At 41.2% G+C, this 16,965-nt stretch overlaps 1 protein-coding gene across 8 annotated transcripts in view; it reads right to left on the bottom strand.

The window, feature by feature from the left end:
* Positions 1-16,965, bottom strand: part of YAP1 (Yes1 associated transcriptional regulator) — a 78,038-nt gene that overhangs the window by 53,058 nt on the left and 8,015 nt on the right. For all 8 annotated transcript variants that reach the window (XM_081860501.1, XM_081860499.1, XM_081860502.1 and 5 more), the window contains exon 2: positions 16,571-16,815. In XM_081860501.1, the coding sequence (XP_081716627.1) occupies positions 16,571-16,815 (245 nt within the window). The remainder of the gene's footprint in view (positions 1-16,570; positions 16,816-16,965) is intronic.

Raw genomic sequence — 16,965 nt, 5'->3', positions numbered from 1 at the left:
ATGCTTAAAGAGACTGAATTGCTCTTTCCTCAACTCTGCCCACGTGACCTCTCTAGTTATTATTTCAGCTAAGTTAACTTACTTTGAAAGTTATTAACCTATTCCTCCCTACTTTTTGCTGGGAAAGCAAAGAACCGGAAGCCATTTTAAGAGAGCAAAGTTTACACACAAAAGTTTTGAACTCTTCCTTCAGCAGAACTAAAGGGTGGAGGAATCAATTAAGATTGCAAGTCAATCTCCACCTTGCTCAGCAGCTCTGCATAAACAGGATTCAGGTTGCAGCCCCTAGGAAAGAAATGTAGAAGAAGAAAAAACCTCTAAGGTACTAATTGATTGTTAACAGTAAAAGCTAAAGAACTGTCAACGCTGCTTTAGAAAATTAATTTCAGCATGGATTCCTACAGATGGGAGATACTTGCATGTTTAAAACATTTTAGTCAGCTCTGATGATGAGCCAAAACTGCTAGCTTCCAGTTTTTACCCCTCTCCCATCAAAAGTTGAAAGGCCTTGCCATTAGTTGACGCACCTCAGGCAGCAGAGTTTGAGTGTCATAAGATAGACCTGACGCCAAGAAGCAAAATCCAGCAGAAAGCACTCCTCCAAAATGAACAGAATCTGTATGAGAACATAAATCAAGAGACGGTTCTGCTCAAGTTAATGGGGAATATGAAGATGCTGCAATATGGATTTTCCACCTCAGGTATCAAATCTATTAAGGTAAATGATGTTCAAACAGAGTACTATAAAGACCTTGCAACTTGAATAGGGTCAACGTCATCCCAGAGTAGAACTGTCAAGCTTGTTTATATTTGATAATTGGGGGGGGGGGAATACTCTTTGCCATTTTCATCATTTTACTTTCAGTGTGTAGCCTTCAGTAGCTTGGGTACCAATCCCTGCAAGATTCCTGTCTGTGACCTTAACACAATGTATAGGTTTTGGAATCCTATGCTACAGGATCTGATGATGGCCATATATTTAGATGTCATGAAAGGGAGATTAGATAAGTTCATGAATAAGTCTATTGGTCATGACTATGGAGCCTCCATTTCAAAGGGTATATATCATCAAATCAAAGTTTCCAGGCAAAAAGGGTGGAGCTGTTGCTTGTGGCTCCCAGAGGCACCTGGTTGACCACTGTACAAAGCAGGATGCTGAAGTAGGTGGAGCTTTGACCTAATAAGAAGAGTGCCACCGGATAAGACCACCCCTTCCTCAACAGTCCTCATGGCCTGCTGTGTGTTCAACAGTGCTAGTCACACCAAGAAAGTAATGAATGGTGGTGGCACAAGAGTTGTATTGGCTGTTCTCCAATGCTCTTCCTCCCAGGTGTTTGCCAAAGCTCAAGCGGGAATGTTTTCTAGAGGCAATGTTTATTCTGGCAGGCATCTTACGTCCAGGGATGGGCATGGGGTTATCAGCAGTGTTTTCCGTGATTTACAAATGCTTTTATTTTCAAATGTAGTAATCTACCTTTACCTTATCAGATTGAATTTCTGTGTTTTCTTTCCCACTGTCTCCTCTTACCCGACACTCATACTCAAACTATACCAAACAAGTTTGCAGCTGATGCAATATTAATGGTCTGCATGCCTTCTTCCCCACCAAACATGAACAACTTTATCCAATAGAAGATCTCAAGATTTTATCGACTTTAGTTATATCTCAACTTAATAACCTTGCCGTTGTCATACTATTAGCTTGTCCAATCCTCTTAAGAATTTTAATGGCTATGCTTTTCCGAAAGACCACAATTAAATTCAAGTTTATTTGCCAAAGGCAAGTGGTATGAATACCAATCTGAAGAGCCAACAACTTTCCTAAGGTCTCTTAAATGTATTGAACTGCAAAGTTCAGTGAACAATTTGGTTTTGTAGGAGGTGCCAGACAGCTTAAAATGAAACCCAATACTGTATGGTGGTTAGAGAGTTGGACCACAGAAGTTCAGATTTGGATCCAGTTAGCCTTTTATTGACATTCTCATCCAGTTTATAGTGGGGAAGGATGGACTGAGACGTAGCAATGAGATGAGGACTTGATTTGTCAATGCTTTTGCCCATCTCAAAGTAGCTTTCCAATAAAAGCTAGCTTCTGACTAGGTCATTCCCAAGGCAATACAAAGACATAAATTCCAGTATGTGTCTCCAGGATCCAAAACTCTCACCATATCCACTGGGACAACCTTTGAAAAGCAGCATTCTAATTATTTGGTAAGCAGTTTCCCTCAATTTGAAAGGCTTCTGTGTATCTATTGTTACTGAATTTTATGTCTGAGCGTTATTATTGTATTTATATAATGAACTGCCCTGAAAACACTAAAGATACAGGTTAGTAATTTAATACAGTACATTTACTCCTTCCGAAGTACTGAAAACTGGACAGTGCAATTACATTTAAAAGAACTTTTACAGCACAGGTGAATGAAATGCTGTCTTGCCTTGGGGCAAACCAAGTCCTGGACATGCCTGAACTGTATTTTTCAGTACAGCCAAAGTATAAATGTTTTAGGTGCTTATTTAAGACAAATGGATGGGCTCATAAGTAGGCCAAGGGAGAGCCCTAGACCAGTGTTTCCCAACCTTGGGCCTCCAGCTGTTTTTGGACTACAACTCCCATCATCCCTAGCTAGCAAGACCAGTGGTCAGGGATGATGGGAATTGTAGTTCAAAAACAGCTGGAGGCCCAAGGTTGGGAAACACTGCGGCCTAGACTATAGCAGTGCCTAGTTCTATACCATGACTAGGACAGACAGAGGCATTGCACTTGGAGGTCTCTGTTCCTCAAGAAAGGAAGAAGCGATGAAGGAACAGAAGCATAACAGCTCCTCCCTTTTGGCTGCTTGCATTTCAATGGTTGTTTGGAGAAGAGCAGGAAGAGGAGTCATATGTGGCTGTCAGGTAGGAAAACCCAGCTCTGCCAAAACACACCAAGGGAGCCCTGCCTCTCTTTTTGGAAAATCTGGTTCTGTGCGCACACCTGCATGAATTCCTGTTCTTCAGAAAACAAATTCCTGTTATTCCTGAAAGATGAAAGACGTTTCCTTTAACAAAATGTTTTAAATGAGTCTTCATTTATTCAGCCACTTGCAATTACATTAAATGGTTGCCAATTGTGAAATCAATGCAGGGCAGGAAATGTTTTAAACAAGACTTGTACTGTTAAGCATTGGTCAGTATCGCTGAAGCAGTCAATTTCTATTTAGGGTATAGCAAGTCCTCAATTTACGTGGGGGTAAATTCTGGGGGCCTCTCTAAAGCCAAAATCAATGTATAATCAGAACACACTGGGTGCAATGGCAGTTGGCATTGCCAAAGTCTTCCTGCCTCACCCCCCCCCCGATGCTAGCCCCCTTTTTAATGTTGCTAAACAAGTTTTGCCAATTGTGTAAAGCTAAATATGTGTAAGTTGTGAGCTTACTGTATTAAGGTTTCCTGTGTGAAAATAGAGGGCGAAATTATCATTATCACTATATAAAACAGCAGGCATGTCAGCTTCAATAAATTAAAGGACCAACGAGACAATAAATTAGCTCAATTTCTGTGCTATATCCATCTCTTTCTAAGATGCCCCTGACAAGGGAACTTATCCAAAATGCACTGGGCTTTTAAATAAATTGGTTGTGGCACTCCTGAGAACTCACCTCTTTGGGGTTTCACCAAACAGCTGAAACCTCTATTTTCCATCTAGTTGAAAAATATTTTGCCAAATTCAGATCCTTTGCTTTTGGAAAATTAAGTCTTCAAGTAAGTGACCTTGATTTGCTGCTATACAAGGAACCAAGAAGGCTTGTCTCAACTTTACAAAGACATAATGTTCCAAATTTATATAAAGGTTCTATTTAGTTCTGCAAATGATAGTTCCTTACACCAGGGACCCCCAAATTTTGCCCGGTCTTCATAGTCAAGTCAAAATTTGTGGTCCCTGGAGTCCCTTCCCTTCTGCACAATTCTACATATGTTTACTTAGAGGCAAGACTCACTTCATTCAATGGGGATTACTCCCAACATATTGGAGCGTACTGTTTTGTTTCCAGCTTCACACAGCGAAGCACAGTGCAAGTTCAAGAACTTGCAAAATAAGTTTGCATAGCATGAATTTCAAAAGGACATTTATTTAAATATTTTCCTTTGGTAATTTAAGATGTACCGTGAGACATCACATTGCTCATAAAACCATAAACCAGATGAGAACTAACCGGTTTAACTACTCTTGCTCTCTAGCTACGTTGGGGGAGGGGTTGGAGAAGAAAATAATGAGACAGCAGGGTGAAGGGTTAGAGGAGCAAGTGCCATGATTTATAACCAACTCTTGTTTGCCTCTTGGGGAGGTCAAGACCTGAGCAAATAAAGGTGCTTCCATGGCAGCCGTATAAAGTTGCTAGAAAGCCCTCTGCTATAGTATTTGGGCAGCCAGAGACATGAACAAACAATTTCCGTTCTTTAAAGGAACAACATCCTGTTTCACAGTTGGAAGTTTTGATTTTCCTGTACAATGAAACCAACCTTAGGGCCAAAGTACATGAGTCGGCGACAGACTGGGGTGGGATATCAATTTTATAGCAAAAGGGAAATCTGCAGGGAAGGGGGGTGAGCCCCCCTCCTGCACCTACAATTTAAATCTCTCCAATTGAATATCAGCTGGTTTGAGGGGGGAAACCTAATGGTAGTGGTTTTAGCATCCCATCAAACATTAACTCCTTTTGTTTTGGGGCAGGCCTGGGTTTAAGTAAACTCATTTGCAGCAATTGCTTTTAGTCTGGCCTTAGAGCAAATGTAAGGAAACTATGGCCCTACAAATGCTGCTGAACTACAACCATCAGCTCCAGCAAGCATTTTTCCATGTACAGTGGTACCTCTGGATGTGAACGGGATCCGTTCCGGAGCCCTGTTCGCATCCTAAGTAGAATGTAACACGCGACTGCGTGTGTCGCATTTCGCCGCTTCCGTGCATGACGTCATTTTGAGCGTCTGCGCATGCAAGAGCGGCGAAACCCTGATGTAACGCATTCCGTTACTTCCGGGTCGCCGTGGAGTGTAACCCGAAAACGCTCAACCTGAAGCATATTTAACCCAAGGTATGACTGTACAAGACACCCCAATGTATAAGACAACCCCTATTTTTTTAACCCTAAATTAAGAAGTGGGGCCAGAGCCCGAACTCGAACCTGGGCCACCCGCACCAAAGCCCAACCCCGAACCCAGACCACCAGTGCCAGAACCTGAACCAAAGCCCGGGCTGCTCGCACCAGAGCTAGAGCCCAAACCCTGTGCATTCACCATCCATGTATAAGACAACCCCCAACTTTTGACATTTTTAAAAAAGCAAAAAAAGCACTGTCTTATACAGTGGTACCTCGGGTTAAGTACTAAATTCGTTCCGGAGGTCCATTCTTAACCTGAATCTGTTCTTAACCTGAAGCACCACTTTAGCTAATGGGGCCTCTCACTGCCGCCACGCTGCCGCAGCACGATTTCTGTTCTCATCCTGAAGCAAAGTTCTTAACCCGAAGTACTATTTCTGGGTTAGTGGAGTCTGTAACCTGAAGTGTCTGTAACCCGAGGTTCCACTGTACACGGAAAAATATGGTACATCTTTGGCCTGCTGCAGTGACTATTTTATCAGTTTGTTTTATATCAGGTTGTTTAAATACAATGCAAACTGCCTTGAGAACTTTTAATTAGTGGGTGGGGTATAAATACTCCTAAATAAATAACTAAAATCATCGTCACCACTACCTTAATGAAACAACTCTTTAGCATGTATTTATTTTCACTTATCAGCCACCTTGGAGGCCTGTTATCAAACAGGAAGGTAGGGTTTATTTTAAATGAATAGAAGTACACCACCACACACTGCCATTGACAGAAAAATCAACACTTGTTTCCTAGGACTGCCCAACTTTGAACTATGATATATTATGCTTTTGTGTTTCACCATGTGACCTATATGCTCATAAGTATATCTGCTTAAAATCCCTCCTTTCCAATCTTCTTTTTCCAGCAGCTCTGCACGTAGCAGAGCACTCACTCCAAGGATGTTATCAGTGTTTTGTTTTTTTAAGCTGCAGTGCGGTATTTAGCATGTCACTCTTGCCTTCAATGCCCACCCACCAAGCTACCAGCACTCCCTTTCTCTCATAGCTTTGCCTCAAGAAGACTAAGGCAAATAGGCAGACACTCCCCCAAGCTCCCTAGACAGGACAGTTATTTTGCAAAGCTGCATTTTCCACACCAGCATTTCAACACCGATTTCTCTCAGCAAAATTTAAGTTTTCGGATTACAGATATCTTTTGCTCTATTTGTATCCAACAAGAACTTTACAACACAAACATTTGCCTAGTGTCTGCTGATTTAAAAATGTTTGCGATTATTTGGCAACTGCTATACAGTCGTACCTTGGAAGTGGAATGGAATCTGTTCCGGAAGTCTGTTTGACTTCTAAAACGTTTGGAAACCAAAGCACACTCCTGCAGCCAATTGGAAGCTGCAGAAGGCCCATTGGACTTTTGGCTTACAAAAATAGTTCGCAAACTGGAACAGTCACATCTGGGTTTGCGGTGTTTGGGAGCCAAAACATTCGAGAACTAAGCAGTTCAAAAACCAAAGTATGACTGTATTCTTGCTATCGGAACTGAGCATACCAGTAAATCAAAGTCTCATTGTGTCAAATAGATCCTTGGTAGCAGGACTATGCCACAAATATTACTCTGGATCTCCAAGTAGTATACAAACTCTGTGGCAACTGGGACCCCTTGGAATCCCCTATTTTGTATCTCACTCCAGGAATCGCAAGGCAGTGAACATTGGAATTCCCAAATAATATCCTATCCAGGCCTTTGACAAATTATTGTCTCAGACCAGCCAACCTCACTGAAACATTACGCAGCTGAAACACAGCTCCTTATTTGCCCCCCCCCCCAGCACCTTGGAAGAAAGGTGGCAAACACAGATACAGTGCTTTTTTTTTTCAGGGGTGACTCAAGGGTAAGTAGTACTGGCACCTCTTTTTCGTTGTTAAAAAGTGTGGCACTTACTCTAACAACTTCATGGTGAGTACCAGCAAAAAATAAATAAAAGCACTGCACAAGTGCATATGTGCACCCTCATGTTGCATCCGGACAGAATAGGAGTGTGATCATACGAGCAACATGACATGATTTATGCTCCCCACAGAGAGGTGATGTTTAGAAGCCACATGAGAATTTACCAATATCACCAAGACACTAGGTTTGGTGGCACAGTCAGAGCTCAATGCACTTTGCATACAGTCTATACCAGTACTCATCTTCTGCTTTCACACAATCCAGTATTACATACAAGTAAGGTACAACAGAGAAGTCACACTAGAGAATTTCAACCAAGTGTGCAAGAAATAAAAGGAAAGGCAAAAAGCAGGGTAGATGTGCAAGCTGCCCAATAATTGCCCGTAACACACACACGCAAAGGATGAACCGGCAACAGTTGGCACAAGACCAATTAACAACACATTAGTACTGCGTATGTGGGAAAAGTCTGTTCATTTTGAGAACTACATGAATCTATGTGGTCAATACACCCATAACAAAAACAGGAGCAACCCTGTATCTTCAGAAGTTGGCACACATGCCTTCAGAATGAATGGGATTTGCAACAGAAAAAAAACATTCAGGACCGGATTGGTCTATGAACACCATACCAACTCAAGTGAGCTCAGTTTTTAAACCGAGTTGCCAAATAAAGTTTTTCTCTGGTCACTGTTAATAGTCAAGTCTGTACATTTGTACTCATGATTCTACAGTATGGTCAGCTCAATTTAAATTTTTTACTTGTATGGTTATTGAAGTAAGGCACATGGGCAATAACTAGTGGACAACATTGGTTGCTTTGGAAGGAAGGGCAGGATATAAATTTAACAATTAAATGAAAATGCATGGTCAGTGTAGTACCTGACTCCCTTCTGAATTAGCAGAAGCAGGACTGTGTGAAATAGTAAAGTCTGAAAAATGAATAAATCATTAGCTTGCTCAGGTTAGAGAATCAACAATGTCTGGTTGGTCCAAGGCATCTTCCCATTTGTTCCTCTAGTCTTGAAATGTTTATTCAACCTGACAGTTGTTCTCCATGGAATTTCCAACCACCTAATCCTTTTCATAGGAGGATACCATTATCCGGTAATGGTAGACAGTATTAGGTAATGCAGGAGGCAGTGGAAGACAGGAGTGCCTGGCGTGCTCTGGTCCATGGGGTCAAGAAGAGTTGGACAAGACTAAACAACAACAACCATTACCCGAGTTACTCTAATACAAATTTCTGATTTATGTACATAGCATAAACTGCCCCCAGTGACAATCTTCTGTCCTTTTCAGATACAAACCTACAATTTTTGCATTTTGATTTTATGAAGTTCTTGTGAAACAAGCCATTCTGTTTTCTTAAAGGGGCGATTATCACACATTTTGCCTTTGGCTTGCCCAGTTCATACACTGAAGGCATAACACACCTAGCAACCTCATCCGGGTTAAGTTTTAACACTCGGGTTGTGTCAACATCCCCAACAGCACCCACAGATACAAATTGAAAACTTGTGGCAAGTTCATTCAGGAAGCTATACAACAGCTGAAAGAGAAAATAGGAAGTTGTTGACAAACTCCTTGGAAGAGCAGTTTCCTGCAGAGAAAGTTAACTACAGAAGACAGCTGGGGTGATCAGTAACAGTTTCCTCAGCATGCGGCATGATTAATGAGTGTTGCAAGAGTCTGTACAGGGATTAGATGCATGAGTCTATGACGTCAAACCATCCAACTTGCTTCTACTCTAGAAGACACCAGCAAAAGCACACCTGGGAAAAAAGCAACCTCTTCAAGATATGGGTCTGCAAATCATCATCTGCTGCTAATTAGAGCTTGCTTTTTTGTCTTAAAAGATGAAGCCAAACCCCCACTTCATAGTTCACTGCAATGTCAACTTACAGCTGGCTAACAGGAAGCATTTCAAAAGCAACACAGATGTCTGTTCTGCTTGCCATTTGCATGGTACACGGGCCCATTCCAAACACTCTTCTGCCAACACCCAGACACTAGAGGTACAAACCCCACCAAAACGAATGTGAGCTCAGCAGGACAACATTTCATGGAGTGCACTCTTAACTACCAAATAGTTAAGAGCCTTGATTCCCGCTTTTAATTGAACCTTAGTTGCGACCACAAAAGCAGTTCTCAAGAAGGTTCGCTACCAAGTCTAAACCAAAACTGTCCAAGGCTCCTTAAGCCTAAGAGCCGCCTCAGGCAGGCAAGGGTTTGTGGAGTCAACAGAAAGCAGCCAAGCGCCTTGCTCTTCCTGTTCGACCACAACTCCATCCTGTCTGAATTAAAACTTTCAAAGCTTGGCATCCATAGGGTGTACACACTGACCTACATCAGCATACTGGAAAGATGAAAAAGATACAATACGTGAGGCAGTACTGTGGAGGAACATGAAGCTTCCTGTTGTAACTGCAACACCCAGTAGTAGCTCTCAGAAATAAACACTAACACCTTGCATTTGCTCATCAACAAGTATGTCAAAAAAGGAAAGGTGAGGCTGGTGAAGTTTCACAAACAGGTGATATACCCCCCAAAAGGCTGGCCCTTAAGGGAAGTGGAGAAGTTTGCTACATGGAGCTCCCCCACTAGGGCCAGCCAACACAATGGCTACAGTATGCAGCCTTCCAATTTGCACTGTTTCCTGGTGCAGTCAAGGCACAGAAACGCATCTGACTGTCTTCTAGCAGCTCTCTGGCCCTACCTTAACTTTGAGGAACTCTGATACAAAAGCCACATCTGCATATTGTAAGCAAAAATAGCAAACAATACAGTGGTACCTCAGGTTAAGAACTTAATTTGTTCTGGAGGTCTGTTCTTAACCTGAAACTGTTCTTAACCTGAAGACCACTTTAGCTAATGGGGCCTCTCACTGCCGCTGCGCCGCTGCTGCGTGATTTCTGTTCTCATCCTGAAGCAAAGTTCTTAACCTGAAGCACTATTTCTGGGTTAGCAGCATATGTAACCTGAAGCGTATGTAACCTGAGGTACCACTGTAAACCAAAAGATGCCTTGGGGAGCATGGAAATTTGAGCAGAGAAACAGCTGAAAGAGGGGCTACCCTAAACTCTTTAGGCATTTTCACACAATGCAATTTATCCCTCTGAACTACTTTTCTACCCACAGGGGGAAAGATCCTGTGCAGTTACTCTGCTGAGAGCAAAACATCCAGGACAATTTGAAAACGATGGCCAGGAGGTATTTTGTTTCTCTCCAGTAGTGTCATGGCAAGATTCACACACTCACTCTCTCATTATTTAATAAATGTATTAGACTAATGTGGGATTAACTGAATGACATTAAGCAATTCATATTTAGAATTCATAACGAATGATACTGAGTTGACGGATGTTTTGAGTTATACAATTTAAGAACTAACTGAACAAAAAAATAGAATCACAGAACAGAATCATAGAATTGTAGGGTTGGAGGGGACCCTGAGAGTCATCTCAACTAAAGCATTCTTCTATGGAAACATTTTTTAATTATCCTAATTATCTAACTAAGTGAGATAAACCTATTATCTATCAGGTTAGTCTAAATGTGAGGCGCAATCTACAGCAAAGCTCTCCTGCACACTCCCCATTAAAATAAATGATAAACCAAACATGGCATTCCAATGGGAGTGTACAAAAAGGAACTTTCCAATGGGTAGTGCTAAGCTCTTATAAAAAAAGAAAACTGTATTGAATGTGTAGCATCCTATGCATATTGAGATGTTATTAGCCCTGAGAATCTAGTGGTCTCAAATCAAATAATTACTTTAAATCAGTGTTCATTAATTCAAAGAGTTTTATTCCCCCCAGACCTTGCAATTCATGCTGTAACGTTCTGATTCTTTTGACAACAATTTCCAAGAGTCATTTAAAGCACTATCAACATCATGATAGCTGGCTGAATACAGTAGTATTAACAGAGATTGTCACATAAGAAGTATTTTTTAAAAAGTTTAAAGAATCCCACTGATCCTGATACAATATTCTTTTTTCAGTAGTAATACAATAACATGTTGTTTTACACATAAGTAACATATCAGAAACAGGCTGGGCCCATTGAAATCAATGACTAAATTAGTAAAGTCCACAATGGGTCTACTCTGAACATCCGCAAGTTACAGCATGTTTAATTGGGAGCCATGCATTAAAACTTTAAGACTTTCCACATTATTAATAGGTTTGTTTATATTAAACATGTTTTAACCCATATTTTGGGAACAGTAGGTCTGCTTTCATTAAACACATTTTAAACCATATTACTGGGATTACAAACATTTTCTCTCAACTTGTCTGGAAATATTTCTGTATAGAACATTTGCATGCCATCTCTTAACATAAAGTTACTTGTGTGATTTACCATAAGATGCTTCAGCTAGAACGATAACTGTGGTGCTATTTCTAACAAGAGAATTAACTTTGTACATGATTAAGTTCAAGTTCAAGAAGGACACTGACAAACTGGAACGTGTCCAGAGGAGGGCAACCAAAATGGTCAAAGGCCTGGAAACGATGCCTTATGAGGAACGGCTAAGGGAGCTGGACATGTTTAGCCTGGAGAAGAGGAGGTTAAGGGGTGATATGATAGCCATGTTCAAATATATAAAAGGATGTCATATAGAGGAGGGAGAAAGGTTGTTTTCTGCTGCTCCAGAGAAGCGGACACGGAGCAATGGATCCAAACTACAAGAAAGAAGATTCCACCTAAACATTAGGAAGAACTTCCTGACAGTAAGAGCTGTTCGACAGTGGAATTTGCTGCCAAGGAGTGTGGTGGAGTCTGCTTCTTTGGAGGTCTTTAAGCAGAGGCTTGACAACCATATGTCAGGAGTGCTCTGATGGTGTTTCCTGCTTGGCAGGGGGTTGGACTCAATGGCCCTTGTGGTCTATACCAACTCTATGATTCTAAGTACTGTCACCTGCCTGTTCGTTCATGTGCCATCACTGTTTGTCATGAGCAAACAAACAAGCAAACAAATAGTTAATTACACCGCTGTTTCTGGATTTCATTTCAGATGCAAAGTGACAACATCTATAGCCCAGTTTTCTTCCAAGATGGAACCAAAGACAGGATACCCTTATCCAGCTACTAACAAGTCTCAGACTTGCTTATCTTCAGCAAGTCTTGTACATCTTCAAAATCATGCCCTAAGACCAAAACCACCATGTATCAACAATTAAAAACTGGATACCAAGTGTTACCTGTCTCTAGTACAGATAATCATCACCAGTTATGACACTGCATTGGCAGACAATCAATACTCCATGCTAACTGTTCATTTACTTATAACTTAACAGCATTTACAAACACACAAACTGCATTGATTTCTGTTCTGCCAGAACAAATGAAACAGGCTGTTAGGTAGATTAATATGGTGCAGTAGCAGCTAGGCCAAATTGTACCAAAAACTGGAGATTATTTTTAAACAGTTGCTTTCCATTTTCCATTTTAACTTTCTTCTGTCCAGCCAGCAATCAGGTCTCATTAATTCTGACAGTCTTTTTAAAAAGCTGCTAATGCTGAACCTGTACCGATTAACATTCACCAAAAACCAAGGCTAGAGCCATGCATTGCAGGTGTTCCCAATCTTGAGAAGAAACAGTACTTTTTCTAAACAGTACTTTTTCTATCCCGCACTGACTTACATTAGGCAATACTGTTTTTTCAAAGCACACCTCTATCCAAACACTTCTTTCCAGTAGGAAAGCTACACACTTCTTCCTGAACTGTGCACGCTATTTTCAAGCAGTCCACAGGGAGCAGCAATGAACTACTGCTGGATCTTCTAGCAGTAATGCAATATTAAACTGTTCTTGGTCAAATGTGAATCCTGAAGTCAGAACAGGAAGCCAAGTGTCAGTGAAGAGCGCCCACAATTAGGTTTCAAGTGGAGTAACAGAAAATAAAAAGAACCTCCATATAACGTATTATTTGTCTGCTTGTTTTGTCAGAGGAGCCATTTTCTCCAGTAAAGAGGGCACACAACCCAGCATGGGAGAGCCAAACATGTAGGTACCATAGTGCTGCTTCTGGGCAGAACTGCAAAAGCTGTACACACAGCTCTGTCACTTTCTCTAACATTAAGGATTATCCTGTGCTAAACACCAATGTGTGCAGACTTCCACTACCAATCCTAATTGATTTGGCACCAGCGACAATCTCATGATCAAAATTTGGAAGAGGTGGAAGTATGAAGGAATGAGGAGAAAGAAAGGCAAAGCCTCTAACTCGTGTGATTGAGAGGCTGATTGTCAAGATTAAAAAGGCTTGCTGTAATTTAATGCGAGCAAATATTAATTTTAAAGTGCTCACATGTGCACATTCTCTTTCTCTCTCTATATATATATATTCTGTGTTGCAGACAATGAGAATATTATCAGTTGCATTTCTATCAGCTGTGGTTTAAAAAAAAATACTACAGCTTTAAGATGACTTCATGCATTTATTTCTGCTAAAAACAGAACTTTCAAAACAAGTTATTCTTTAAACTTAGGTAACCTAGGTTACAAAGTAATAAGCAATCGTTTTACACAGAACAGCGGGTCTGGTACATCTCCACAACACAAAAAATCTATATAGGAGTGTCCATGTTGTTGTTCTTCGGGCCTAAGCAGAACTTTCAGAACTGTCCTCAGATTCTCCCAAACCACAGCAGCACCCAAGGAAAAGCAGAAAGAAAAACTATTTATTAAGCTGTTTAAAATCTCCCCAGATCAGCATGTGACCCAGCAGGGAGAGGTTCAAAAAAAAGCACAGCCTTTATTTTTCTTCCTAACAACCTGGTTTGTTTCTACTCTTTCCCTCCTTCAAGACACATCCTTCACAGCTAGCAGCTCTTTCAATCATTTACTTTGGATGTCTGCTTGAGAACAAATGATCTTGCTCATGCAGATGAGTTTGCCAGACTTGTGTGTACTTTCCAGTCTCAGGCTCTTTATTGTCCTTATGGAAACCTGACCCTTTGAAACAGATACCAAGAAAAGACCAGTGAGAGAGGGAGGAGATCACTCATAGGAGCAGGAAGACTTTTCTGTAGCAATAATAAAACTGTCAAAAAAAATTGGCCATGATCAAACTGTTCCTCTGCTTTCACCTAACTCTGCATAGGTTGGAAAACCAGTTACACAAAGGCTTACGTTCGTTTTTCTCCTCTTTTTAGAGGCAGCTCATTTTTAAAAAGGAATTTTGCTGAACTGTCTGCTACAATATGTAGTTTCCAAGTCCTATATTCTTGAACTGAATTAAATAAACGGGGTGGAAATCAACACTACTTCTACTCAGGGTAAATCGACTGAAGTTAGATATGACTAACTTAGTTTGGTTAATTTAAAAGGGTCTGCTCTGAGTAGGACTTGGCTGAAAAGAACCTATAGACTGCAACCCTAAGGGAGAAAATTCATAGGAAGATCTGCTAGATGCTTGGGGTTAGGATCCAGTGGATTTCTGGCTGAACTGGGAGGCAGTCAGGCTATACCACTGTAACTTCCCCAACCTCAGTTCAGCTGGGGATACATTGGTTTGTCTCCCAACATGCAGGCAGCCTGGTAAGCCCTGGAAAGGGGCCGTGGTTGGGGCAGGACCAGAGAGGGGAAACTCAGAGTGAATACTAAGCACATTCAGTTTGGTCACATGACCTGCCACCCCAGCAAAAAGTGGGGTGTAACTGAAACACCATTTTAAAGGCTTGTTTACCTTCTGCCAGGCTTAGCAGAAGCCCCACTCCTGAATGGAATTTGGTACTTTTCACTGGCTTGCTGTACACAAGCATCTTGTGCATAGGATTGCTCCCAAAATGCATTTGAGTTGAAAATAATTACTGCTAAAATAATATGAATTGAGGTGGTGCCTTATATTTATTATGTTTTTGTGTACCCCACCCTTAGACCATTTGCTATAGGTAGTGATATAGATTGATAGATAGATAGGATAGATGATAGAGATAGATAGATAGATAGATAGACGATAGAGATAGATGATAGATGATTGAGAGATAGATAGATAGATAGATGATAGATAGATCAAGCCAGCCAAATCAGACCATTGCTCTATCAAACTCAGTATGATCTTCCCTAATCGACAGCAGCTACTCGCGGTTTTTATGCAATATTGACTCTCAGACCTAACTGCAGATTTCAAAGATTCAAGCTGGAACTTTTTCTGCTACAGCCTTGCCCCATGGATCCAACAATGCAATCTTATTTTAAATACTTCAAAATCTATATGCCACCTTTCTTCCTTATGGCAGACGTCTAAGGAGGCCAACAAGAAGAATTAACGACTACAATCCTTAATTTTTCTTAAGGAAAGGCAATGGAAAATCTGATGAGATGATGCGGTAAAATGCCCACATGGTCTTAAAACACAGGGCTGTTATTAACGTGCACTAGATCCATGCACGAATTACTCTTTACTCCCTTGAACACTGTCATTTTCCCCAATAACTACCTGGTGTTTTTATATTGCTTACTGCACAACAGCTTCACATTCATTATCTCAGCAAACTTCACAAGCACCCTGCAAAGCAAGTCCGTTTCATTTCCATATTATGAGCCAAGGCTTGCCGAAGGTCACCAGACAAGTACTGGCTAAGGAAAGATTTTTAGCCTGGTTCCTGTGCTTCACAGTTCACTTTCTTAACTACCAAGACATTTTACAAGCGGTATGGCTGTCACAATAAACCATGGTTTATCGTGAATAGAATGAACTGCATTAGACGGATGGGATAGAAATTTCTATATAAATAAATATGTTTATGGGACTAGTAATGTCAAATGATAGGGTCTGATCAGGACGGATTAGTTGTGCATGGCAAGACCTGCTTTAATGGAACTTTCAGAACTAGGCATCCATGAGGTCCCATCCTGTCCTACATTCTAGAGGTATAGAAAGTATGCAGAGCCAGCCTACAATCAAGTGAGCATATGAACTTAAAAAGTAGGGATGGGCAAACCTATGGCCCATAAATAGTTAAACATATCTACAAAAATCATAGCTTTAAAAAAAAACTGCTCTTCATTATTCCAGAGAAGTTGTGGTGGCAAAAATACTGAGTTTTAAGGGGGGGGAAGGACCTGCCCCCCAACTCACACTTTTGCTGTTCCTAGTTCTATATGAAAGCATGAAACTACCTTATCAGCCCACTATTACTGTCTCTATTGACTTGCAGTGACTCTTCAAGATCTCTTACCACTGCAACCCCAAGGTCCTTTCTAACAGAGACTCTGGAACCTTTCCGTTGTGAAACATGTGTAACAGAGTTACAACCATTCCCATACACTATCAAAAGTCTTAAAATACTATGTGTTTATTAGTGATATGCAAATTGCTTAATTGCATAAAGTTAAAAGTACACAATTATTTTAAAACTGACAATACAATTTTCAGCATGACCCCACACTGTCAAACAAGGATAGGGCCTTCAGATGAAGCACAAGGTATTAATTCTACCAGTTGTTGTTTTTTAAGCACCAAGATTTGCCGCTGCCGCCACCTCCCCTTTCCCGGTAATTGTACTTACTTCAAAAAATATCTCTGGCCAGAAGGTGTCTTTGCCATCTCCCAACCCGGTGGTAGGGGCACGTCATCAGGGATTTCAAAGGATGACTGGCGGAGATGTTGAGAAGAAGGCGCCGCTCCAGGAACTATGCCGGAAGGGGTAAGCCCCCCTGGAGAAACGGTTCCCAACTGCAACGATGCTGGAGAGGAGTGGGCACGGACATGCTGAGGTGTCAGAGCTCCTGCTGTCCCTGCATCTGTGCTGGCCTGCAGAGTTAAACAATTCCTTAAGTCTGTGGTGTAGCCAGGTACCCATTATGTCAGCAGCATACTCGAGAACCCCCACTTTTCATCTAGAAACAGTTAATCTGCCCCAAGGACAGGTGAACGCACAGGGCAATGAGGCTTCCAACACGT

Source organism: Podarcis erhardii (genome assembly GCF_964252035.2).
Source record: "Podarcis erhardii genome assembly, chromosome: 4".
NCBI lineage: Eukaryota > Metazoa > Chordata > Lepidosauria > Squamata > Lacertidae > Podarcis > Podarcis erhardii.
This window is presented reverse-complemented; position numbering and strand designations above follow the sequence as displayed.